This window comes from Phocoena sinus, chromosome 17, assembly GCF_008692025.1.
Source record: "Phocoena sinus isolate mPhoSin1 chromosome 17, mPhoSin1.pri, whole genome shotgun sequence".
In the NCBI taxonomy this organism is placed as follows: domain Eukaryota; kingdom Metazoa; phylum Chordata; class Mammalia; order Artiodactyla; family Phocoenidae; genus Phocoena; species Phocoena sinus.
Window position 1 is genome coordinate 27,957,406 of NC_045779.1, and position 26,499 is coordinate 27,983,904.

General features: G+C 36.7%; 1 protein-coding gene across 12 annotated transcripts in view; it reads left to right on the forward strand.

Annotated features, from left to right (window-relative positions):
* RALYL (RALY RNA binding protein like) overlaps positions 1-26,499 on the forward strand; it is a 900,595-nt gene that overhangs the window by 554,974 nt on the left and 319,122 nt on the right. Inside the window, exon 1 of one of the 12 annotated variants that reach the window (XM_032610299.1) lies at positions 25,416-25,541. The exons of the other annotated variants lie outside the window; for them this stretch is intronic. Within the exon in view, the coding sequence (XP_032466190.1) occupies positions 25,505-25,541 (37 nt within the window). The 5' untranslated portion in view covers positions 25,416-25,504. Of the gene's footprint in view, positions 1-25,415; positions 25,542-26,499 lie in introns of those variants that run through there. 12 annotated transcript variants of the gene reach the window in all.

Consider the following 26,499-nt stretch of genomic DNA (forward strand, 5'->3'; position numbering starts at 1 on the left):
TGTGGTTAGTTGAAAGTATAGATTATGTTTTAGCTTTCTGAATCTCTTTGCTAGAGACAAATTAAATTGTGCATTTTTATAAGAACAGTTTATTTTCATCCCTAAGTTGTTGAAGTGGTACAAGTTGAGAAGAGGTACAATAAGATAAAAAAATGAATAGTAAAACCTCCAAGTTATTATCCAATTGCATCCTTAAGGAATTAATCACCATTGCATTTAAGAAAGATTAATGGTACACCTCCTAAGTTACAAGTACTGGCATTCTATTTCCCCTGCATAGTCTAGGGTGTCAATGGTGAGTCCTATAACAGAAGGATGCTCCAGGTGCTATGTGAACCACACAAGACAGTGGCTCTATCTCTCCTGGGAGAATGGCAGAGATGGGATATCCTCACAGAAACCAAACACATGCAAAAGAAGTGATGCTAGACTCAGTAGAGTGGGAAGATATAGTCTGAATTTTTTCGTATGCATAGATGCAAAAATCTAAACAAGAGCAAAATATTAGTGAATTGAATGCAGTAATCCATAGAAAAGATAACACATCATGATCACTTTGGATTTATTCTAGAAATGCAAGTCTGGTGTAACATTTTCAAATCAATCAAAATATTTCAAAATAAATGAGAAAAATCATATGCATTAGTAGATGCAGAAAAAGATTTGACCAAATTCAACATCTAATAGTGATTTTTAAAAACTCTTGGAAATAAAAGGGAATGTCTTTAATGGGATAAGGAGTTACTGAAAATAAAAATATATGCAAAAAAGCAAAATCGTACTTGGTGGTAAATTATTGAAACTCTTTGCTGTGAAATAAAGAGTGACAAAAGAATGCCCACTCTAACCATTCATATTTAGCATTACACTGGACATCATAGCCATTACAGGAAGGAATAAAAACTGTTCTTATTTACAGATAACTTGATTGAACTATAGAAAATATAAAACAATATAACTGTAGATTGTTTTAATCAATTAGAATTAGTTTAGCAATTCCAGAAAGTCAAATATACAAAGTCAATTTTTTTTCTCTATACCATCAGGGACAACAAACATATAGAAAGTGAAATTTTAAAGGCACATTACTTAAAATTGTTTTTAAAACTTCCAATATTTCAGAATAAATCTAATTGAAGATGTGGAAAATCTCTACACTAAAACCTGCAAAATCTGTTCATGAATTTGAATACCTACTATTAAGATACAATTTCTGTCCAAATTAATCTATAGATTAAATGCAATCCTAATCAAAACCCTATTAATTTTTAAAAATAAAAACTGACAATCTTATTTTAAAATTCAATATGGAAATAAGAAGGAATAAGAATATACAAACACTCGAAACAAACAAAAAATTGGTAGGTGTACACCACTAGATATCAAGGCTCATTATAAAGTTACAATAATTAAGACAATGTGTGTGGTGCAAGGATAAATCAACAGACTGAAGAAACTGAATATGGAATCCAGAAATCGATTTATATATATATATATATATATATATATATATATATATATATATATATATATATATGTGGTCAATTGGTTCATAATAAAAGTAATACTACAGTTCAGGAGGAAAATAATAGTCTGTTTAAATTATGTGCAATAAATTGGATCTCCATTTAAAAAAAAAAAAAAAGAGCTCTAATCTTGACCCCTTACCTCACACCATACAAGAAATAAATTTCAATTATATTGGAGATCAAAAGGTGAAATTAATAAAACTTCTAGAAATAATCATAAGAGCATATTTTCATTATCTTGGAGAGCACAAAGCTTTCTTAAAGGTAACAGAAAATAATAACTACAGCAGGAAAATTTGGATTTTATTAAAAGTAAGAACTCATGTTTATTAACTGCATCATTTGGAGAGTGAAAAGAAAGTCACAGTGTGGAAGAAGGTATTTGAGAGATATATATTTTTACTACTGATGCATATGATTTTTTTCTCATTTATTAAATACTATATCTGACCTTCATTTCTAGAATAAACCCAATATGATCATGATATGTTATCCTTTCTGTGGATCACCACATATAATTTGCTAATATTTTGCTCTGGTTTAGATTTTTGCATCCATGCACATGAGAAAACTTAGACTATATTTTCTCACTCCATTGATTTGAGCATCGCTTCTTTTGCATGTTCTCTCTCCCTCTCTCTCTCTACGTATATATATATGACAAAGGACTACTATCCAGAATTTGTAAAGAATTCCTACAAATCAAATTAAAGGAAAAAAAAAAAAACACTGAAAACTCAACAGAGAAATGGAGATAAAGTTGAAATTACACTTTAGAAAAGAGGATATACAAATGAACAAAACACAATGGTTTTCAACTCATTAATCGCCAGAAAAATGCAAATTAAAACTGTGATCTCCCAGTACACAGCTACCAAACTGAGTTAAATAAATATACTGACAAATGTTGCCAAGGATGTGGAACATCTAGAACTGCCATGCATTGCTGATGGGAATGTAGGTTGATATAAGCACTTTGGAAAACATTATAAATCTACAATAATTAAAGCAAGGTCTTGAGCATATCTATTACATCTGATCATACATTACCTTGTGAACTAGTAATTCTACTCCGAAATATAAATATATACCCCTTAAAATCAAATATATATGTTTACCAAAAGACTTGTTCAAATATATTCATAATAGTGTTAATTCTAAAAGCCCCAAACTGAAACCACCCAAAAGTTCATCAACAGTAGAATGGACAAAAAAAATTGTAGCACATTGATACAACCAAATACTACAATAGAGATGAAAATGAACAGATTACATGGCACCCACCAACATGTTTAAATATTCCAAACATAATTTTGGGCACAAGAAGCCAAATACAAGTATCTACAGGGCATGATTTTATTTATATAAAGCTTAAAAACACATACAAAAATCTGTGGTGTTATTAGTTGGTATGGTGGTTAACCTTGGGAAGAAGTCACTGGGAAGAGACAGAACAGGGACAATTTCTTGATCTAGATGCTGATTACACAGTGTGTTCCCTTTGTAAAATGTATTAAACTCCACATGCATTCTCTGTGTGTAGGTTATTTTTCAATATAAATTTTACTCACATGAATATTACATACAGAAGTATTAGTCTGGGCATTTGGGAGAAGCAGACAGAAATATTTACACTTAATTATAAAAAAAATCCCACTATAGTCTGTTATAGTGGTCAATATTGTAAATAAATAATTATGTTGGCATAAAAGAAGGAAAAGCAAAAACCCAAATGATGGTATTTGGAGAAAGTTTCAAAACAGATGTTTTCTTTGAATTAACTAAGGTATAAGGGAAGGCTTTTCAAAAAATAAGCATAGTGAAAATATTATCAATGGACTGTTAGGTTTATGGAACAACCTAAATCTAGGTGTTTTTCCCATATTATGAAAGGTGGGTGATGCTAAGAATATGTAAGAGGAAAAGTTAAGACCTGATTACGGAAGATCAAAAATGTCATGCCAAGAATTTTAGATGTTTTTCTCTAGTTATTCAAAAGCTACTTAAATGAGGTATCAAAATCTGAGGGGATTGGAAAGAACATTCTGATAGCAATATGAAAACTGGACTGGCCAGTCGAAGATTGGAGCTAAGAGACTTCTACATTACTAGTGGAGATATTTGAGTAGAAAAGGGTGGTGATAGTAGGAATGGAGAAAAGAAACCTACATAAGAGGGATATGTTGGTAAATTAGTAATAACAGGACTAGTTATGAGAGAAGGAGCCATAGAATATGACTAGTCAAAAAAAGCTTGAGTATGATGTATTACTCACTCAGTGTGGTAGACAGAATAATATTCTTCTTAAGATGTCCATGTCCTAATTCCCAGAACCTGTGAATATGTTAACTTACATGGCAAATAAGTCTTGGCAGATGCCATTAAATTAAAGATCTTGAGATAGGAAGAGATTATCCTGGATTATCTCTATTGGCCATGTAATCACAAGGGCCCTTATAAGACCCACAGCAGGATCAAACTGAGTAAAGTGAGATATGACAATGGACCAGCTATTGAAGTAATTCACTTTGAAGATAAAGAAAGAGATCATAAATCAAGAAATACCAGCAGCCTCTAGAAACTGGAAATGGCAAGGAAATGGATCCTCCAGATTCTACTCTGAAACATATAGATGGAATGCAACACTGCTTACAATTTAATTTTAGTTTTTTGACCTCCAGACTTAAGAGAACAAATTTTTGTTGTTTTAAGCTACTATTATTATGATAATATGCTACAGCAGCAAAGTGAAACTAATAAAGATTGTGGTACCTAGAAGTGAGGTGTAGCTGTAACAAATATCTAAAAACATGGAAGTGGCTTTAAAATTAGGTAATGTAATAGCTACAGGCTAGAGGAATTTTGAGCATGATAAAAATCCTAGATTCCTTTTAACAAATTGTTGGTACAGACATGGATGTTAAAGTTGCTGCTAGGCAGAACTCAAAAGGAAGTGAGTAGCATGATAGAGAAAATCTATATTGTCTTAGAAAACACTTAACTCATAATAAGCAGAATGTTAGTAGAAATAAGGACATTAAATCTGAGTTGAGGAATGCTGGTGAGGATTCAAAATGAAATGAGGAATATGTTATTGAAAACTAGAGGAAAGTGCATCCTTGTTATATAATGGTATAAAGCTTAGATGAGTTATGTTCTACAGTTTTGTGGAAAGCAGATGAACTGTTATGTGTACATATAATATAATCATATGGTTAACTGATGAGCTTAGATATTTAGCTGAGGAAATTTCCAAGCAATGAGTTGAAGGTATGACCTGATTTCTTCTTGCTGTTTATAGTAAAATGCAAGAAGAAAGAGGTAAGTTCAGGAAAGAGCTGTTAAGCCAAAAGGGAAATTCCCAGACTATCCAGACCACAAAAGATGCTAAAATAAATAATAATAAAATTCACACTCAGGAAAGCATGCTCTGGAGATATTGCAAAGTGTGTGGCTGGACAACCTTTTGCTAATGCTTTGAAAATATAAGGACAGACTGTGTGTTCAGTCACACAGAGAGCTCTTTGAAGAGATAATAAGCATGTGTCTCATGGATCCTCTCAGTTATCTCAGCAGAATCTAGAAATAGAAATGAGATTATCCACAAGAGAATTGTGGATGATCTTCTTGTCCAATGGAGTCATGCCCCATGCCATTCATGGGAGATCCACAAGGTTCTTGAGGAAGTTATACAAGTGGAAATTCTTGAACTGAAGGGACAAAGAAAGGACAAAATAAACAAAGCCTACTTGACTCCCAAAATTCTACAGAAAGAAAACAGTGTGATAAAACTTCACTACTGCAAACATGTACTACCCTTAAGAAAAAATAAGGATGTCTCTGAGGGTGGAGCTTCAGGCCCAGAGGATAGAACCAAGGGCCCAGAGGGAAAAGCTATGGCCCTGGAGGTAGGAACCAAGAACCACATAGGATTATTCCCAGGCATTGAAACATAATGGAGTGGGATAGACATAACACTTTGGGAGCTAGAGGGAGACTGTAGTGGAAAGAATAACAACTTTCCTAATATGTCCACATCCCAATTCCCAGAACTTGTATTTATGTTACCTTATATGATAAAAGGGATTTGGCAGATATGATTAAATTACGGATCTTAAAATATTGATTGGGCTTATCTGGGTTGGCCAATGTAAACACAAGAATCCTTATAGGAGAAACTCAGGAGGGTCAAAGTAAGAAGAAGGAGATACGGTGATGGAACCAGTGGTTGGAATGGTGCACTTTTAAGGTGGAAGAAGGGGCCATGAGCCAAGGAAGACAATCAACCTTTAGAAGTTGGAAAAAGCAAACAGATTCTCCTCTGAATTCTTCAGAAAGAACGTAACCCAGCTAACACCTTATTTTCAACTTCTGACTTCCCAAATTATGAGAAAAAAATTGTGCTATTTTAAAGTCACTAAATTTGTGGTAATTTTTACAGAAAAAATAGAAAATCAATATACTAATTAATTTTATAAATAAATATTGGTGGAGCAAGTAGTATATCTCAGACACTGGGTGGGCTGCTAGGGACATAGTAGCAAATGAGAAGACATAGTAGATTACAGTTTTGTGGTTTTATGGTATGTTGTAATCTGGCCAAAAACAACGGAAGAGAAGCATGTTTTTTTGCACCATATTGAATTTGATATGACTTTTGAAAAGCCACATGAATATGTTTAGTAATAATACCTATTATTCTGGTCACTGTTCTAAACACTTTTTTATATATCAACTCATTTAATTCTTATAATAATTATATTAATTATAAATAATAATGTGAGGATGCTATAGATGAGGAAACTTTTACAGATGAGGAAACTGTGGTATGTATATGCAAAGCAACAAGATCACAAAGCTGCTGAGTGGCAGAACTGGCATTCAAATAAACCAAGCCAGTCTGGCTCAGAATCTTGAGTTTTAAAACATGTTTAGCAGATATAGAATTTGAATCTCTAGCTTTGCATAGTTGGATTAATAAATATAAATGTCATACCGATAAGGAAAACAAGAAACAACAATGGTATATAAGTCAAGAAATAGAGTTTTCAAGAAAAAAGCTAATAATTAACATTGTCAGATATTGATTAATATTAAGTAGAATGAGGATTAACCAGAAATGCCTTGATTTGGTATTCGTTTTATAAATATTTTCTTATTACCGTTTTCTGAAGTCATGTTTATTCATCACTGTTTCTCAGTAATGTGTCAGGTCTTTGCACATAATTTTCAGCAGTTTATTTGTTTCATCTGTTTTAGCATATTTGGGTGGCTGTCACTAAACCGTTCATGTCATGGTCACCAACTCACATACATATATCTTGGTTTACGTTTCTATGATGTCCTCTAGGACAGATATTATTTCTTCTGCTTCCACTGAAATTTCTCAAGATATCTCGTCCAATGATCTGTATTGAATGAACTCTTGTCAGATACTTATCGACTTATTACACAACTTTCTATCACCACTCACTGCCACTTTTGCAAAACTAAAAGCAGCATTTAGAGTGTGAGGGTTCTGGATACATTTATCCTCTTTGATATAGACACATACTTTCACTGGTATTTTCATTAAAACATTTATTTTAAAAACCTTTAGATTCACATAATATGTATTAGTAAATAAAATTTCAAGATTAAGATCATGGCTATTTATCTTCCTCTACCCTCTATATCAAGTACACACTTAACCAGTTTTTGTAAGATGGAGTGATGAGGCATAGAATTCTATTAACTACTATTGTCTTAATTTGAGTAATGAACAATTGTTTGAAATATGATTGCAAATTGGAAACAAACAACATAACTTTTATCAACATTATTTGTTGAATAACAATTGTGTTCTATCATTCACTTCATATATCAGCATATGTATTTCTTATAAGCTTTCTACTCATCTCAGTAATTTTCTCACTGATACTTTATGATTACCTGTGACTGTTCTTTCACTCCTACCATGGCACTCATCCATATAGCTTCAGAGCAGAGTGGACCTAATTACTGTCAAGGACTGTTTTTTTATACATTCTTATAGGACAGACCACACATCTACTTTCAGAGCACCTATTTTTGAACCTATAGAATATATTTTTCATATTATCACTCAATTAATGTCTGTATTTCCCCACTAAAATAAAAGCTGCATGAACAATCACATTTGTTTTTGCTCAGAGCTCCGAAGGGCACAGTTTGAGTGCACAAAGTATATGTATTAGGTATATGAAAGAAAAAAGGTTAAATTAATTTCAATGAAGGATAATAGCTGGAGTCTTAAATTTTATAATAATAAAGAATCAGGTTAATCTGATCAGGGTGGGAACATGGGTAGTTATGCTATTGGAAACTTGTACCATCAACTCCCCCAGAAAATAGCAAAAGCAAAATACAGATTTTTTTCTCATTGAATCAAGATCAGATAGTTACAAGCCGAAATCCCCCTTCTTTCTCTATTATACTATTTTCTTACAATCATTTCTCTAGACAGTCTTAGAAGTTAGGAACCAAAGGTTTTTTTAATCGAATAATCACCTTTTCATATGCTGTATTTGTGTTCATGTTTTGTGACCCACCCCTTAATGACTTATTTAAGTATTGCGCAATCCTGGCAGGATTTCTAAAGCTTTCCAAGGCATAATTTAAAGATAACATGAAATTTAGTGTTCATCGAACTGAAGGAGACAGTTTGGAAAATAAAAGTTGATACTCTTTTTTTCCCTACCTATAGCTCCTGTTTCTACATCTAAAGCCATTTAAGAAAACATCTAAAAATAGTTTTTATGACAGTAAGAAAATTGTGAATTGCATTTACATATTTACTGTTCTCATACTGCTGTGCTGGTAATGGCAGATGCAGACTTTATTCAAATAGTTGTCATTGAATACATATGTGAGGTCAAAGACTATCCAGGTGGTTCTGAGCCCCTTAGCAGACACAAATACACACAAAATGAGGATTAGAGCTGGATTCCTAAAATACCGTCCTGCTATGTAATACTAAATTATACCTGAAAATTCAATCTATTCAACTCAGCAGGCTGAAGTTGCTCATCAATGTGGTACTTGTAACTAAATATGAACAGGAAAAGAATTAAGAGAATGGGACTGCTGTGTATACTACTTTGTAGACAGGCTGAAATGAATTCTATTAATATAACAAGATACTTTATGCACATTTTACATTGGAAATGATTAGACATTTTAGAGTAACAATTTTGATAGCATCATTAGAAACCAAAATATGCTGAATATGATCCATAAATATAAATTTATTTTTAACTAGTATGCTTTAAAAGTCGGTAAAGATTCACACATCTAGTATTGGTCTTTGCCCATTTAAAATATTATAGTTCAAACAATAAAGAAAACATTGTAACATCTAGCCAAATATTTTTAATATTTTGTGTGTATGTGTGTATGTGTAGTTAAATTTTTGACCTAATTTTATCTATTTTTAATTGAAAACTTTCCCTGGGCCATTCTAAATTACTTCATTCATTTCCATGAAGAACATACTCCAAGTCTACATTAGACCTTAGGCTAATACAAATATATCATATGCATTGATTAGGCTCCTATTCTACCATTACATAAATATCTTCAGAATTGTTGTATATGCATCTCTAGAATCCTTTATTTGGAATACTAAGATGGGTGACTATCAGCATGAATTCTATATCGAAATTCTGTATATCAAGTTTATTCTCCCATTGTCTTACACATTAAAATCAGGTATAGTTTCCAAAATAATGGCAGTAATCCCAGCAATTCAAACTGAAGTAAAATCCTAGATAGTGTTCCCTGTTCTCTACTGTTTTCTGAATTTGCCTTTATTGTCTGACATTTATTTATTCAATATATAAGATAGTGGTGTCATGGATTGGACATGGATTTTTACAGTTCAAACTTGGATTCAAATTCCAGCTCTACTTCTTGCTAGCTTTATGAACTTGACACCTGAACTTCAGTTCCCTTATCTGTAAAATGAGATAACATCTCCTTCCTCACATAACTGTTTTAAGATAAATAAAGTAACAGAAGTATATTTTTAAAAATAAGAACAATAAGCCCAGCAATTCAAACTGAAGTAAAATCCTAAATAGTGTTTTGACATAAACACTTAATAATCATTTATATGATTCTATTCAATTTTTATAATTAGTGAACAGTTTTTTTTTTTTTTTAATTATTGGAAATATTTTATTTTTTTTTATTTATTATTTTTTTTAAACATCTTTATTGGGGTATAATTGCTTTACAATGGTGTGTTAGTTTCTGCTTTATAACAAAGTGAATCAGCTATACATATACATATGTTCCCATATGTCTTCCCTCTTGCGTCTCCCTCCCTCCCACTCTCCCCATCCCACCCTTCCAGGCTGTCACAAAGCACCGAGCTAATATCCCTGTGCCTTGCGGCTGCTTCCCCCCAGCTATCTACCTTACTACGTTTGTTAGTGTGTATATGTCCATGACTCTCTCTCGCCCTGTCAAAACTCACCCCTCCCCCTCCCCATACCCTCAAGTCCGTTCTCCAGTAGGTCTGCGTCTTTATTCCTATCTTACCCCTAGGTTCTTCATGACATTTTTTTCCCTTAAATTCCATATATATGTGTTAGCATACGGTATTTGTCTTTTTCTTTCTGACTTACTTCACTCTGTAGGACAGACTCTAGGTCTATCCATCTCATTACAAATAGCTCAATTTCATTTCTTTTTAAGGCTGAGTAATATTCCATTGTGTATATGTGCCACATCTTCTTTATCCATTCATCCGATGATGGGCGCTTAGGTTGTTTCCATGTCCTGGCTATTGTAAATAGAGCTGCAATGAACATTTTGGTACATGACTCTTTTTGAATTTTGGTTTTCTCAGGGTATATGCCAAGTAGTGGGATTGCTGGGTCATATGGTAATTCTATTTGTAGTTTTTTAAGGAACCTCCATACTGTTCTCCACAGTGGCTGAACCAATTCACATTCCCACCAGCAGTGCAAGAGTGTCCCCTTTTCTCCACACCCTCTCCAGCATTTATTGTTTCTAGATTTTTTGATGATGGCCATTCTGACTGGTGTGAGATGATATCTCATTGTAGTTTTGATTTGCATTTCTCTAATGATTAATGATGTTGAGCATTCTTTCATGTGTTTGTTGGCATTCTGTATATCTTCTTTGGAGAAATGTCTATTTAGGTCTTCTGCCCATTTTTGGATGGGGTTGTTTGTTTTTTTGTTATTGAGCTGCATGAGCTGCTTGTAAATTTTGGAGATTAATCCTTTGTCAGTTGCTTCATTTGCAAATGTTTTCTCCCATTCTGAGGGTTGTCTTTTGGTCTTGGTTATGGTTTCCTTTGCTGTGCAAAAGCTTTGAAGTTTCATTAGGTCCCATTTGTTTATTTTTGTTTTTATTTCCATTACTCTAGGAGGTGGGTCAGAAAGGATCTTGCTGTGATTTATGTCATAGAGTGTTCTTCCTATGTTTTCTTCTAAGAGTTTGATAGTTTCTGGCCTTACATTTAGGTCTTTAATCCATTTTGAGCTTATTTTTGTGTATGGTGTTAGGGAGTGATCTAATCTCATACTTTTACATGTACCTGTCCAGTTTTCCCAGCACCATTTATTGAAGAGGTTGTCCTTTCTCCACTGTACATTCCTGCCTCCTTTATCAAAGATAAGGTGTCCATATGTGCGTGGGTTTATCTCTGGGCTTTCTATCTTCTTCCACTGATCTATCTTTCTGTTTTTGTGCCAGTACCATACTGTCTTGATTACTGTGGCTTTGTAATATAGTCTGAAGTCAGGGAGCCTTATTCCTCCAGCTCCTTTTTTCGTTCTCAAGATTGCTTTGGCTATTCGGGGTCTTTTGTGTTTCCATACAAATTGCGAAATTTTTTGTTCTAGTTCTGTGAAAAATGCCAGTGGTAGTTTGATAGGGATTGCATTGAATCTGTAGATTGCTTTGGGTAGTAGAGTCATTTTCACAATGTTGATTCTTCCCATCCAAGAACATGGTATATCTCTCCATCTATTTGTATCATCTTTAATTTCTTTCATCAGTGTCTTATAATTTTCTGCATACAGGTCTTTCGTATCCTTAGGTAGGTTTATTCCTAGATATTTTATTCTTTTTGTTGCAATGGTAAATGGGAGTGTTTTCTTGATTTCAATTTCAGATTTTTCATCATTAGTATATAGGAATGCCAGAGATTTCTGTGCATTAATTTTGTATCCTGCTACTTTCCCAAATTCATTGATTAGCTCTAGTAGTTTTCTGGTAGCATCTTTAGGATTCTCTATGTATAGTATCATGTCATCTGCAAACAGTGACAGCTTTACTTCTTCTTTTCCGATTTGGATTCCTTTTATTTCCTTTTCTTCTCTGATTGCTGTGGCTAAAACTTCCAAAACTATGTTGAATAAGAGTGGTGAGAGTGGGCAACCTTGTCTTGTTCCTGATCTTAGTGGAAATGCTTTCAGTTTTTCACCATTGAGGATGATGTTTGCTGTGGGCTTGTCATATATGGCTTTTATTATGTTTAGGAAAGTTCCCTCTATGCCTACTTTCTGGAGGGTTTTTATCATAAATGGGTGTTGAATTTTGTCGAAAGCTTTCTCTGCATCTATTGAGATGATCATATGGTTTTTCTCCTTCAATTTGTTAATATGGTTTATCACATTGATAGATTTGCGTATATTGAAGAATCCTTGCATTCCTGGAATAAACCCCACTTGATCATGGTGTATGATCCTTTTAATGTGCTGTTGGATTCTGTTTGCTAGTATTTTGTTGAGGATTTTTGCATCTATGTTCATCAGTGATATTGGCCTGTAGTTTTCTTTCTTTGTGACATCCTTGTCTGGTTTTGGTATCAAGGTGATGGTGGCTTCGTAGAAGGAATTTGGGAGTGTTCCTCCCTCTGCTATATTTCGGAAGAGTTTGAGAAGGATAGGTGTTAGCTCTTCTCTAAACGTTTGATAGAATTCACCTGTGAAGCCATCTGGTCCTGGGCTTTTGTTTGTTGGAAGGTTTTTTTTTGTTTGTTTTTTGTTTTTTTTTTTTATGCGTTACGCGGGCCTCTCACTGCTGTGGCCTCTCCCGTTGCGGAGGACAGGCTCCGGACGCGCAGGCTCAGCGGCCATGGCTCACGGGCCCAGCCGCTCCGCGGCATGTGGGATCCTCCCAGACCGGGGCACGAACCCGCGTCCCCTGCATCGGCAGGCGGACTCTCAACCACTGCGCCACCAGGGAAGCCCTGTTGGAAGGTTTTTAATCACAGTTTCAATTTCAGTGCTTGTGATTGGTCTGTTCATATTTTCTATTTCTTCCTGATTCAGTCTTGGCAGGTTGTGCATTTCTAAGAATTTGTCCATTTCTTCCAGATTGTCCATTTTATTGGCATAGAGTTGCTTGTAGTAATCTCTCATGATTTTTTTTATTTCTGCAGTGTCAGTTGTTACTTCTCCATTTTCATTTCTAATTCTATTGATTTGAGTCTTCTCCCTTTTTTTCTTGATGAGTCTGGCTAGTGGTTTATCTATTTTGTTTATCTTCTCAAAGAACCAGCTTTTAGTTTTATTGATCTTTGCTATTGTTTCCTTCATTTCTTTTTCATTTATTTCTGATCTGATTTTTATGATTTCTTTCCTTCTGCTAGCTTTGGGGTTTTTTTGTTCTTCTTTCTCTAATTGCTTGAGGTGCAAGGTTAGGTTGTTTATTCGAGATGTTTCCTGCTTCTTAAGGTGGGCTTGTATTGCTATAAACTTCCCCCTTAGAACTGCTTTTGCTGCATCCCATAGGTTTTGGGTCGTTGTGTCTGCATTGTCATTTGTTTCTAGGTATTTTTTAATTTCCTCTTTGATTTCTTCTTGTATTTTTTAAAGATCTTTTCCAGTAATTGATATCTAGTCTCATGGCGTTGTGGTCGGAAAAGATACTTGATACAATTTCAGTTTTCTTAAATTTACCAAGGCTTGATTTGTGACCCAAGATATGATCTATCCTGGAGAATGTTCCATGAGCACTTGAGAAAAATGTGTATTCTGTTGTTTTTGGATGGAGTGTCCTATAAATATCAATTAAGTCCATCTTGTTTAATGTATCATTTAAAGCTTGTGTTTCCTTATTTATTTTCATTTTGGATGATCTGTCCATGGGTGAAAGTGGGGTGTTAAAGTCCCCTACTATGAATGTGTTACTGTTGATCTCCCCTTTTATGGTTGTTAGTATTTGCCTTATGTATTGAGGTGCTCCTATGTTGGGTGCATAAATATTTACAATTGTTATATCTTCTTCTTGGATCGATCCCTTGATCATTATGTAGTGTCCTTCTTTGTCCCTTTTAATAGTCCTTATTTTAAAGTCTATTTTGTCTGATATGAGAATTGCTACTCCAGCTTTCTTTTGGTTTCCATTTGCATGGAATATCTTTTTCCATCCCCTTACTTTCAGTCTGTATGTGTTTCTAGTTCTGAAGTGGGTCTCTTGTAGACAGCATATATAAGGGTCTTGTTTTTGTATCTATTCAGCCAATCTGTGTCTTTTGGTGGGAGAATTTAGTCCATTTACATTTAAGGTAATTATCGATATGTATGTTCCTATTTCCATTTTATATATTGTTTTGGGTTCGCTACTATAGGTCATTTCCTTCTCTTGTGTTTCGTGTCTAGAGAAGTTCCTTTAGCATTTGTTGTACAGCTGGTTTGGTGGTGCTGAACTCTCTCAGCTTTTGCTTGTCTGTAAAGGTTTTAATTTCTCCATCAAATGTGAATGAGATCCTTGCTGGGTAGAGTAGTCTTGGTTGCAGGCTATTCTCCTTCATCACTTTCAGTATGTCCTGCCACTCCCTTCTGGCTTGTAGGGTTTCTGCTGAGAGATCAGCTGTTAACCTTATGGGGATTCCCTTGTGTGTTATTTGTTGTTTTTCCCTTGCTGCTTTTAATATGCTTTCTTTGTATTTAATTTTTGACAGTTTGATTAATATGTGTCTTGGCGTGTTTCTCCTTGTATTTATCCTGTATGGGACCCTCTGTGCTTCCTGGACTTGATTAACTATTTCCTTTCCCATATTAGGGAAGTTTTCAACTATAATCTCTTCAAATATTTTCTCAGTCCCTTTCTTTCTTTCTTCTGCTTCTGGAACCCCTATAATTCGAATGTTGGTGCGTTTCATGTTGTCCCAGAGGTCTCTGAGACTGTCCTCAGTTCTTTTCATTCTTTTTTCTTTATTCTGCTCTGCAGTAGTTATTTCCACTACTTTATCTTCCAGGTCACTTATCCGTTCTTCTGCCTCAGTTATTCTGCTATTGATCCTATCTAGAGTGATTTTAATTTCATTTATTGCATTGTTCATCGTTGCTTGTTTCATCTTTAGTTCTTGTAGGTCCTTGTTAACTGTTTCTTGCATTTTGTCCATTCTACTTCCAAGATTTCGGATCATCCTTACTGTCATTATTCTGAATTCTTTTTCAGGTAGATTGCCTATTTCCTCTTCATTTGTTAGGTCTGGTGGGTTTTTATCTTGCTCCTTCATCTGCTGTGTGTTTTTCTGTCTTCTCATTTTGCTTATCTTACTGTGTTTGGGGTCTCCTTTTTGCAGGCTGCACTTTCGTAGTTCCCGTTGTTTTTGATGTCTGTCTCCAGTGGCTAAGGTTGTTTCAGTGGGTTGTGTAGGCTTCCTGGTGGAGGGGACTAGTGCCTGTGTTGTGCTGGATGAGGCTGGATCTTGTCTCTCTAGTGGGCAGGTTCACGTCTGGTGGTGTGTTTTGGGGTGTCTGTGGCCTTATTATGATTTTAGGCAGCCTCTCTGCTAATGGGTGGGGTTGTGTTCCTGTTTTGCTAGTTGTTTGGCATAGGTTGTCCAGCACTGTGGCTTGCTGGTCGTTGAGTGAAGCTGGGTGCTGGTGTTAAGATGGAGGTCTCTGGGAGATTTCCACCGTTTAATATTATGTGGAGCTGGGAGGTCTCTTGTTGACCAGTGTCCTGAAGTTGGCTCTCCTACCTCAGAGGCAGAGCCCTGACTCCTGGATGGAGCACCAAGAGCCTTTCATCCACACAGCTCAGAATAAAAGGGAGAAAAAGTAGGGAGAAGTAGTAGAAGTATGAGTAAAGAAAGAAGGAAAGGAGGAAAGGAAGGAAGGAAGAAAGAAGCAAAGAAGGAAAGAAAGGAGGGAGGGAGGGAGGGAGGGAGGAAGGAAGGAAGGAGGGAAAGAAGGAAAAAAGACAGAAAGAAAGATGATACAGTAAAAATAAAATAAAGTATAATATAGTTATTGAATTAAAAAATATTTAGAAAAAAAAAAAAAAAGGGACGGATAGAACCTTAGGACAAATGTTGGAAGCAAAGCTATACAGAGAAAATCTTACACAGAAGCATACACATACACCTTCACAAAAAGAGGTAAAGGGGGAAAAATCATAAATCCTGCTCCCTGAGACCACCTCCTCAATTTGGGGTGATTCGTTGTCTAAAGGAGGGAAGGAAGGAAGGAAAGAAAGAAAGAACGAAGGTAAAGTATAATAAAGTTATTACAATTAAACTTAATTATTAAGAAAAAGAATTTTTAAAAAAAAGTCATGGACGGATAGAGCCCTAGGACAAATGGTGGAAGCAAGAGTATACAGACAGGATCTCACACAGAAGCATACACGTACACATTCACAAAAAGAGGAAAAGGGAAAAAAATCATAGATCTCGCTCCTAAATTCCACCTCTTCAATTTGGGATCATTCCTTGTCTATTCAGGTATTCCACAGATGCAGGGTATATCAAGTTGATTGTGGAGCTTTAATCCGCTGCTTCTGTGGCTGCTGGGAGAGATTTCCCTTTCTCTTCTTTGTTCTCACAGCTCACAGGAGCTCAGCTTTGGATTTGGCCCTGCCTCTGCGTGTAGGTCGCTGGAGGGCGTCTGTTTTTTCGCTCAGACAGGACGGGGTTAAAGGAGCCGCTGATTCGGGGCCTCCGGCTCACTCAGGCCGGGGGTTGGGGGATGGGGGTAGGAGGGGCACTACGTGCAGGGCGGGCCTGCGGCTGCAGAGGCAGCGTGACGTTGCGGCAGAGGCCGGCGTGATGTTGCACCAGCCTGAGACCCGCCGTGCGTACTCCCGGGGAAGTTGTCCCTGGATCCCAGGAACCTGGCAGTGGCGGGCTGCACAGGCTCCGCGGAAGAGGGGTGTGGAGAGTGACCTGTGCTCGCACACAGGCCCCTTGGTGGCGGCAGCAGCAGCCTTAGCGTCTCCCGCCCGTCTCTGGGGTCCGCGGTTTTAGCCGCGGCTCGCGCCCGTCTCTGGGGTTTGCGCTTTCAGCCGCGGCTCGCGCCCGTCTCGGGGGCTCGCGCCCTCAGCCGCGGCTCGCGCCCGTCTCTGGGGTTCGCGCTTTTAGCCGCGGCTCGCGCCAGTCTCTGGAGTTCCTTTAAGCAGCGCTCTTAAACCCCTCTCCTCGCGCACCAGGAAACAAAGAGGGAAGAAAAAGTCTCTTGCCTCTTCGGCCGGTGCAGGCTTTTCCCCGAACTCCCTCCCGGCTAGTCGTGGTGCACTAACCCCTTCAGGCTATGTTCAAGCCGCCAAACCCAGTCCTCTCCCTGAGCTCCGTCCAAAACCAGAACCCGAGCCTCAGCTCGCAGCCCCGCCCGCCCAGGCTGGTGAGCAGACAAGCCACTCGGGCTGGTGAGTGCCGGTCAGCACCGATCGTCTGTGCAGGAATCTCCCCGCTTTGCCCTCCGCACCCGTCGCTGTGCACTACTCCGCGGTCCCGAAACTCCCCCCTCTGCCTCCCGCAGTCTCCGCCCGCGGAGGGGCTTCCTAGTGTGTGGAAACTTTTCCTCCTTCACAGCTCCCTCCCACTGGTGCAGGTGCCGTCCTTATTCTTTTGTCTCTGTTTTTTCTTTTGCCCTACCCAGTTACGTGGGGAGTTTCTTGCCTTTTGGGAGGTCTGAGGTCTTCTGCCAGCCTTCAGTAGGAGTTCTGTAGGAGTTGTTCCACGTGTGGATGTATTTCTGGTGTATCCGTGGGGAGGAAGGCGATCTCCGCGTCTTACTCTTCCGCCATCTTCAAGGTCCCCCCAGTGAACAGTTTTTAATTGAAGTATCTCATGTACTTACTTTGCTTACATTATGAAACTAATATTGGTGGACTCTTGGGGTAGTGATTGAAATTTTAATATTTGGTCCTAACCATAATAATGTATACTCATTAAAGCAGAAAATGCAAGGCATCATACAGTAAAGTGATAAATCCCCTGGTTCGGCCTTTTTTGACATCATGTTTTTATTCCTTGCTTAATACCAATAAGAATTTGAGGTAAATAACCCCCTACTTATACTCCACTATACATGTATACAATAAAGTATAGTTTTATATAGGCAAAAGACAGCAAGAAGGAAAAACAATAGACTAGAAAGACAAGACCAGATGCTTGAATTCAGAGACTAAAAAGAAGAGAGTTGGACCAGTTTGATGGAAGGAGCTGACTGAGATAGAATCAGCCAGAAAAAAGAGAAAGGCAGTGTCCTAAGAAATCCACAGGTGGTGCAACAGGACTTTGAGCACTTTATTTCTCCATGGAGCATTGCTACATTTTGTCTTCCTCTGCTTCAGGTACCAATTGGCTGGCACCACCATTGCCTGTATTTTCTCTGCTTTTTTAAGCATCTTCAGCTACATTCTGGCCTCTAGAGTATGACATCCTTTAAGCACCCCCAGACACTGTTTTGCTAGGTAGCTTTACAACTCACAACTCTCTGGTTTTTAAGATAGGTAGGTGGGTATGTGGATAGAGAGATAGAAAGAATAGATAGATGGATAGATACATAGATAGATAGGTAGATAGGTGATAGATACATAGATAGATAAGAGTATATTTCATATTTTTTAAATTTTGTTATAGTGAAATTCTATATATAATTTTCATAATTATGGAAACTCTTATGACTTTAAGGATATTTTACTTTCTCATCATTATGTCTTGTAAACTCATAAGTGTCTCTCCATCTCAGGATGCAGTGGAGATCGTGTTTCTGAAACAGAGTTGTGAACTACTGAACATATGTTTTTCATAAATAAAACACCTCCAGGGAACATGGTACAGCAATTCCCCTACATCATGTTCACATCCAATAAACTATATTATTGTGTTCCTATGTCTGCAAGGTAATTCGTTATAGTTTTAGTACCTTTTATGTGGCTATGATCTCAAAGAGACTGTGTTTCTTTAGGTCTAGGATTACTACATCTTTCATGTATAATTTGTTAACAACATTTATTAAAATATGTTGAAGTTAGGTAAACTATTTACACAGGCATAAATAACTCATTTCATACTCTAGGAAATTCAAGGTTGATTTAATTGTATATGTTTTAGTCTTCTTTAAAAAAAATTTTTTTTAGTAACCATTAGGTATTTGGACCTATCCAAAGGTTATGATTAAAAAGATAGTATTCAATCTATTCAACTTGAGACAATGCAAATTTATCCAAATATAAATGGGCAAATAAGATGATTAAGAAGATAAAGCTAAGTCTGAGTAATCAAATTTAGGCTAAAGGAAAGATGAAACTGAGATAAAATGGAATGGGAACCATACAAAAAAGAGTAGCAAGCAAAAGTGAGAATGCTCAAAAATAATTACCACTAAGGAGATCTGGTGAAAATAAAGTCACATTAAAGTGAGTTATAAAGGAGAAATATTTAACTGTATTTAATACTTGGTATTACATATTTCAAAAATTTAATGATTTCAAAGACTTATTTGATATTAGAGCATAAGGAATTGGAGAAAGTCCAAAGAAATGAATAAAGACAGTAATAAAATCCAATTATAGTTTACAAAAAATCTTAGAAAAGTCTTTTCCAGATACATAAAAAAATTTAATGAACCAAATCGAAGAACACAGAATTGACTTGTTTGTTTATTGCTTCACTTTCAACAGCAGTCAAGTATAAAGAAGCATCATTCAGGATTTTTTTTTCCTCATTTAAACCAATATTTTGAATGAAAACTTGAACCGAACATTAAGAAGTTTTGTTTCCTTTGATTTAAAAAGGACAAATGGTGAATATATTAGTAATATGAGGTACTAGGTAAAATGATAAGATTTTTATATGATAGCCACTCAATATTTTAATTAATAACAATTTTTAGATTATCCACTAACAGGAGAGCACTTGACTTTGGACAAATAGACAAGGGTCCAGTTTCAGAGGCATTAGGCAAGAGAGCGAATCACTTAATATAGACATGTACAAAAGATGTAGATATACTGGCTTAAATTGTTGAAAAGATGGATCAGTGATTGTGCTGGGGATGAAAATTATTTGGATGTTATCCCTGAAAGATCCTGAGGAAAGAACTTCTGTCAAGGAGTTATAGGGACTTCACCAGCAAGGAGATGTTTCAAAAAAGAGAGCAGAGTTCATGGAATCTGAAATAGTACATAAATGAACTTATCCATGAAACAGAAACACACTCACAGACATAGAGAACAGACTTCTGGTTGCCAAGGGAGTGGTGGGGGAGGGATGGATTGGGAGTTTGGCATTAGCAGATGCAAACTATTATGTATAAAATGGATAAACAGCAAGGTCCTACTGTATAGCACTGGGAACTATCTTCAGTATCCTGTAATAAACCATAATAGAAAAGAATATGAAAAAGAATACATATATGTGTGTTCATATGTATAGTTGAATCATTTTGCTGTGCACCAGAAACTAACCCATCATTGTAAACCAACTATACTCCAATAAAGTAAATTAAAAAATTTAAAAAAAAAGCAGAGTTCGTATCTGAGAGGAGAAGGGGCAGCGTTTCCACGGGGACAGCTGGCATGGTAGCGAGGGAAGGATAAAGAAGGTCCACATCTGTACCTCGTGCTGTTGAGTGATAAGAATGACATAAGAGAAAGGTTAAATTTCTGTCCAAACTGGAGAAAAATTGACCGAAGGAGTGTAGAGATATCACTTAAGGCTGTAATTTCAGAGCTAGTGTGTTCAGAGGAAAAAGCTGTGGGCTGACTCCTAGGGAATCTGGACTCCGGTTCCTGCTGGAAGTATGGGGGTCAAGGCCCTTGAGGTCATGCCCCACAGTTCCCTTCAGTTTTCCATCCAACAAACTTGTAAGAGCTGTCTGTTGTGGAGTAGACATCTGTAAATGAGGAATTTTGGCAGCATAATTTTGTTACACTGAAAAAATAATTTTATTACACTGAAAAATTTTAACATTTTATTATTCTAGTAATTTTCTGAAATATAGATATCATGCAGTTCAAGTTAAATACTTCTATATGGTCTACATACTATGTCTTGATGAAATTCTTAGAAGTTTTATCCAAATCAACACATATTGTAATTTTTAAACCAGATAAGGATGTTAGAACTCTGGATGGGCTAAAAATTTGATACTCTTGGCATTCTCTAAATGTTCTTTTGGTGTTTTATTTGGAGGAAAGGATGAGGGCTGGGCGTGGGGAGGAGAGGCAGGGAAGGTGACATGTCTGGGAAAGGGAAGTCACCACTGCTGCGAGGTGAGCAGACTTCTCTTGTCCCAAGCAGTCCGCTGTGTTTCTGAACTTGACTGTCCCTGCCAGCAGCCAAAACTCTGCAGTTAATTGTATCCACCCCGCTTAGAAGTTAGTTTAACATCACTCGTTGTCATGGAAACATGTCCCTTGTGGGTCCTCATCCCCCGCTGCCTAAATAGCTGCCAAAAGTATCCCTTTGACCTTACATGACATGTTATAGTGCACGGGCTCTGGAGAAAGGCCAGACAGTTCAAAGCAGGGCACACCCTCTTGCTCTCTGTGAGACTTTATTCTGAACACTTTGCTCTCAGCCTCATTTTACTGAAACATAAAATGAGGATGATGATGATAGTAATAATAATAGTAACAATAATAATATAATAATAATAATAAATCCATCATAGAATTGTTTTCAGTATCCAATGAGTAATGCATATAAAACTCTTAGAAGAGAATCTGGCACCTAATATGAACTCCCTAAATGAATGTTAGCTCTTATTAAACCACAGTGTTCACTTCCTGTGATGAGTTTGGGCAAATGTCACTCTGTTGATTTCAGTACATTACTAGTGACCCTTTTATTTAACTCTTCTCCAGCAGCTGCCAAATGCATCACCCCCTAACTTGGTCCTAAAATAATTTTGGTCTAGTCCCCAATTAAATGCTGTCAACCCAGCTATGTAAGTCATGCAGTGTCCCTGAATGTTACCTGTACTTGTCCTCATTTGGCTAAAGTTTACTCATTTCTAAATTGGAGGTAAAGATAGCTAAGTAACAGGATTGTTGTGAAGATTATGAAGATTAGTGATACAGTATATAACTAGCCCAGTGATTGACACATAGCACAGAGTAGTTCTCTTTCTGTCTCTCTCTCGTTCACACACGTGCGCGCGCACACACACACACACACACACACACACACACAGAGGCTTGCTTCTTCCTCTTTTCCTTTCTTTTTTTTTTTTTTTTTTTTTTTTTTGCGGTACACGGGCCTCTGACTGTTATGGCCTCTCCCGTTGCAGAGAACAGGCTCCGGACGCACAGGCTCAGCGGCCATGGCTCACGGGCCCAGCCACTCCGCGGCATGTGGGATCTTCCCGGACCAGGGCACGAACCCATGTCCCCTACATTGGCAGGCGGACTCTCAACCACTGCGTCACCAGGGGAGCCCCTCTTTTCCTTCCTTTCTTTCTTTCCCTCTTCCTTCCTTCCTCCCTTCCTGCCTTCCTTTCTTCCTTCCTTCCTTCCTTTCTTCCTTCCTTCCTTCCATTAAAGGAAATCATATTGTGCGGGAGTAGATATGGAGATATTTTATAAAGCAAGCAATGCTTCTTTTGACCTCTGACATTACAGGTATAAATCTGATTTTGAAGACAAAACACTTCTATTCAGTCTGTATTTTTTAAGACGGTTGGAAAAAAAGAATGATATGCTGGCACCCGTCTTCTTTTCACTGACATTTTGTGCCTTATTATGTCTACATTCTTCCTCTTCATGATTTTGGCTGAAAGTTGCCCAGGTTCTGCTTTTACTAAAGCCCCTCCTCTCACTCAGCCACTGCCCCTGCCTCTCTCTCATCTTCCTACCTGTACTGCAACATGGTACTCATGAATTTGGCCTTAATTCATTAGGTATATTTGAGGTCCCCAATTTTGATGGTTTAAAACAGGATTTAATCCACTGACCTGAGATATAAGATTCAAGAGTGGATGCTTTCTATACCCTGAGGTGAGAAAAGTAATGTAGGAAGGAGTTGATGAGAGTAAAAATCCCTATATAGAGCCTAAGAAAGTCAGCTTTGGTACAAGGTGTGCCAAACATTGATGACTATGAGTCAGGATATATTTTAGGGTTTTGGGGGGGTTATTTTTTGGGGGGTTTCTTTTTTTTTTTTTTCCGGTACACGGGCCTCTCACTGCTGTGGCCTCTCCCATTGCGGAGCACAGGCTCCAGATGTGCAGGCTCAGTGACCATGGCTCATGGGCCTAGATGCTCCGCTGCATGTGGGATCTTCCCAGACCAGGGCACGAACCAGTGTCCCCTGCATCAGCAAGAGGACTCTCAACCACTGCACCACCAGGGAAGCCCCAGGATATTTGTTTTAACATGCATCTGTGTATGTGTGATGATGAGTGAGGCTGGGTGAGAGGTTGTTGTATATGTGGATGAAATTAAATTGTCACATGGTCTTTGCGAAGAATGTTCAGATTGATGTTAATTATAGATAATGAAGAACTAACAATGTAAAAGAGAAAAACTACAAATTTGATTGTACCATGTAATATTGTTAAAATTAATAGTATTTGTGTCATGTAATTAGGCTATTTCTACCTAATAATCATTAATGACATGGTTATTCATATCAAAATTATATATAACACATATGTCAGACAAACTTTGTTTTAATTTGTTTGACTGTAATAGGTTTTATGTTTGTTGGTCTTATGGAATGAGTAATTTTTATAAAAGAGAACTTGCTTGTTCATTGTGACTTTGTTCCAGTAAATTTAAAAATATATCTTCACATCTCTGAATATAAGCAATTTCATCTAAATCAGTGAACTCATTCAGACTCATCTTGGGGGCAAAAGATAGGTGTGAAATGACAAGTATTTGCATTAAGTAAGAAAGTAATTTTAGTCAATAAGCATGAATTTTGTTATTGTACTAATTCATTGAAAAATAATCTGTGATCATATTGTTTTTATCATTTAAATTTGTTCATAAAAAGTCACTTATTCAGCAAATATTTGCTGAGACCCTACTTTGTGCCAAGTACTGATCTACTCTCTGAGGAAGAGGAAGCCCTGTCCTCTGGAGGCTTATGTTCTAATAGGCAGAGACAGACAGGCGGAAAACAAACAAGTGAATACAGATTATGTTAGGTGATCACAATGTGCTACAGAGAAAAATTAAGCAAGTAAGGTTGTGGAACATAAGTTACATTATATGTCATTCAGAAAAAGCCTAATTTCTTTTTGAAATATTTTCATCTCACTATTGTTGAAAACACAAGGAAAATCCTCCTAGTGTTTCAGATTGTATGTAGATTTATACAGATACTGACTGTGCCTTATAGTAAGAAATACCCGTAGTGATCTTTGACGGAGCATCTTATTAAACAGTGCAGCTTTTTAGTCCAAAGTCAAGGAAACTAGAGAGGAATACTGCCAAAAACTTGTTAAAATGCTGTTCTTGGTATCTGTGAACATGAACTGTAGTAATTACTTAAGTGTAAAAGTATTCATGACACTGAAATAATCCTTCTATTAAGAAGAACTGTGGAAATGATATCTCTTCCTATTAGTAAGTAGCCTGAGTTTGCTAACACTAAAAAAGAATTTTGACAGTTGAAGACGTTTTCTGGTTTTGGCTGGAAGATGAAGATTTATGCATAATCAAGTCATATCACATAGAAATTCTTCACTAGTGTATAAATCCTTCTGTATTTTAAATAAAAACTGCATTTCAGACACCTTAATGAGCACACAAGGAGATTTGAAAGCACGTACTCTTGTGGAGGGTTTGAGAGAGGTAGTATTCCTGAGTTTCTGCTGTGTGCCAGGCATTGCTTTCAGAGCAGAGAGTACAAGACATACAAAGACAAAGCTTCTTCTGTGTCCAGTTGAGATGACAATGTTCAGGTAAGGACATTGTCCTTAAAATACCCAAAATACTGTGCCCAAAATACTGTGAAAATAGAGATCTGAGGACTAAAACGAGGAGAGGTGGTGGCGTGAAGGCGGGAGAAAGCTTTATGAAAGGCTTCCTCCTGGAGGGGGCAGAATGTGTAGCACAGAGTAGGTACTCACTAAACCTGAGACCCTGTTGTGTGTTCCTCTGTACTAGGCCTGGGGATATAACGTGAAAACACGTAATTCACACTTTTCCTGAGAAGCAGTCTGTTTAGAGAATTAGACAAACCTAAAAGTGATAATTGCTTTAATAATTGAAACTACGAAGTGCATCGGGAGCTCAAAGAAGGAAAGAATTTAGTAGTTTCAAAATAAAATACAAATCTAAACATTCCAGAGTGGCTAAAAGACATGAGAATTCAAAGGATAGTTTTTAATTTATGTAAATAAATAACTGGGGTTCTTATATTTCATATTTAGATTTTCAGTTTTACTATTCTTGCTAATTATATGAATCTATTCTTAATTGAACATTATTTTGAGCACAGCACTTTAATAGTGGAGATTTTATTAGAGAACTTAACTGATATCAGTTGGGGGGAGGTGAAGGAAATACAATTTGCTCTAGAAGATTTGCATTAGATAGAGTAGTTACAGGCTGTAACATCTCCCCTGTAATTTTATGAGAATGGTATTACCCTGGCTTTCACTGTGTGATTGCTGGTTACCTTCTGTCAGTGAGCAACAGTCTTACTGCAAAGCAGGAGCACAACCCTCTCTTTGTCTCCGTGGTCAAAGCAATTACTTCTTAGAAAGTCGGATTTTTTCAGAATGACCATGTACAGGAGCAAACGCAGACATCAGAGATGTAAGTAAATTCTGACCCAACTTTTTCATATGACTGTGGTGAGAGAAACATACTTGATTTCTTAAAAGACTAATCATGACTTCAGATATATCCTGGGAGTAGAAAAGATATTGTAGCTTTTTTCACCCTAACCTTTATCCCTGTTACATGCTTGAAAGATGTTGGGGGGAAAGGGGCTAATTCACTTGTTACTATGGAAACCTTTGGAAAGGTTTACAAAATCAACAGAGAAACAGATCAAATGCAATTTCAGTCTAGCTCAGCATCCTTCATACAGGCATGATAATTGGATAGTTCTCTCTCTCTCCGTTTTTTTTTTTAAAAAAACTTATATTTATTCATCCAATTTCAATCATAACTCTGAATGGAGGGGATAGAGTTAATTGTGAATGACAAGCTGAATATTTAACGAGATACTCATTGCCAAACTTCTTGGACCAGAGCATATTTGTCATACTTCACTACAGGCATCATTTTAAAGGGTTAAAAGGAGTCATCTGTAATCTAACCTAAAGGGACTGATTCTGACTGAAAAGGAGCAGCAAAATCACCCTGGCCTAAAGTCCAGAACAAAGATGATTAGGAACTGAAAGCCATTAGGATTTAGCTAAAAATCAAAGAATCTTATAATAAAACTGTGTTTTATGGTAAAGCAATATGCCTGTCATGGAAAGCTTTCCAATCACATCTCTCTCCAGTAAGCCCAACTCTTTATCACTTTATCTTTTCCATTGTCTAAAGTAATTATTACCATATTTAGCCCAGTGTGTCCTGTCACTGACTCTATTTGCCATCTTAGACAGGTAACTACAACTTGTTCTATAGTCAAAGTCTGCACTTTTTCATTATTCCTGTGATGTCTTTAGATGTTATCAAATATTTTAAAACATAGCAAGACTATCAGCAACAATTACTCCATCAAAAGACCAAAATATGATAGATATGTGATTTTTTTTTG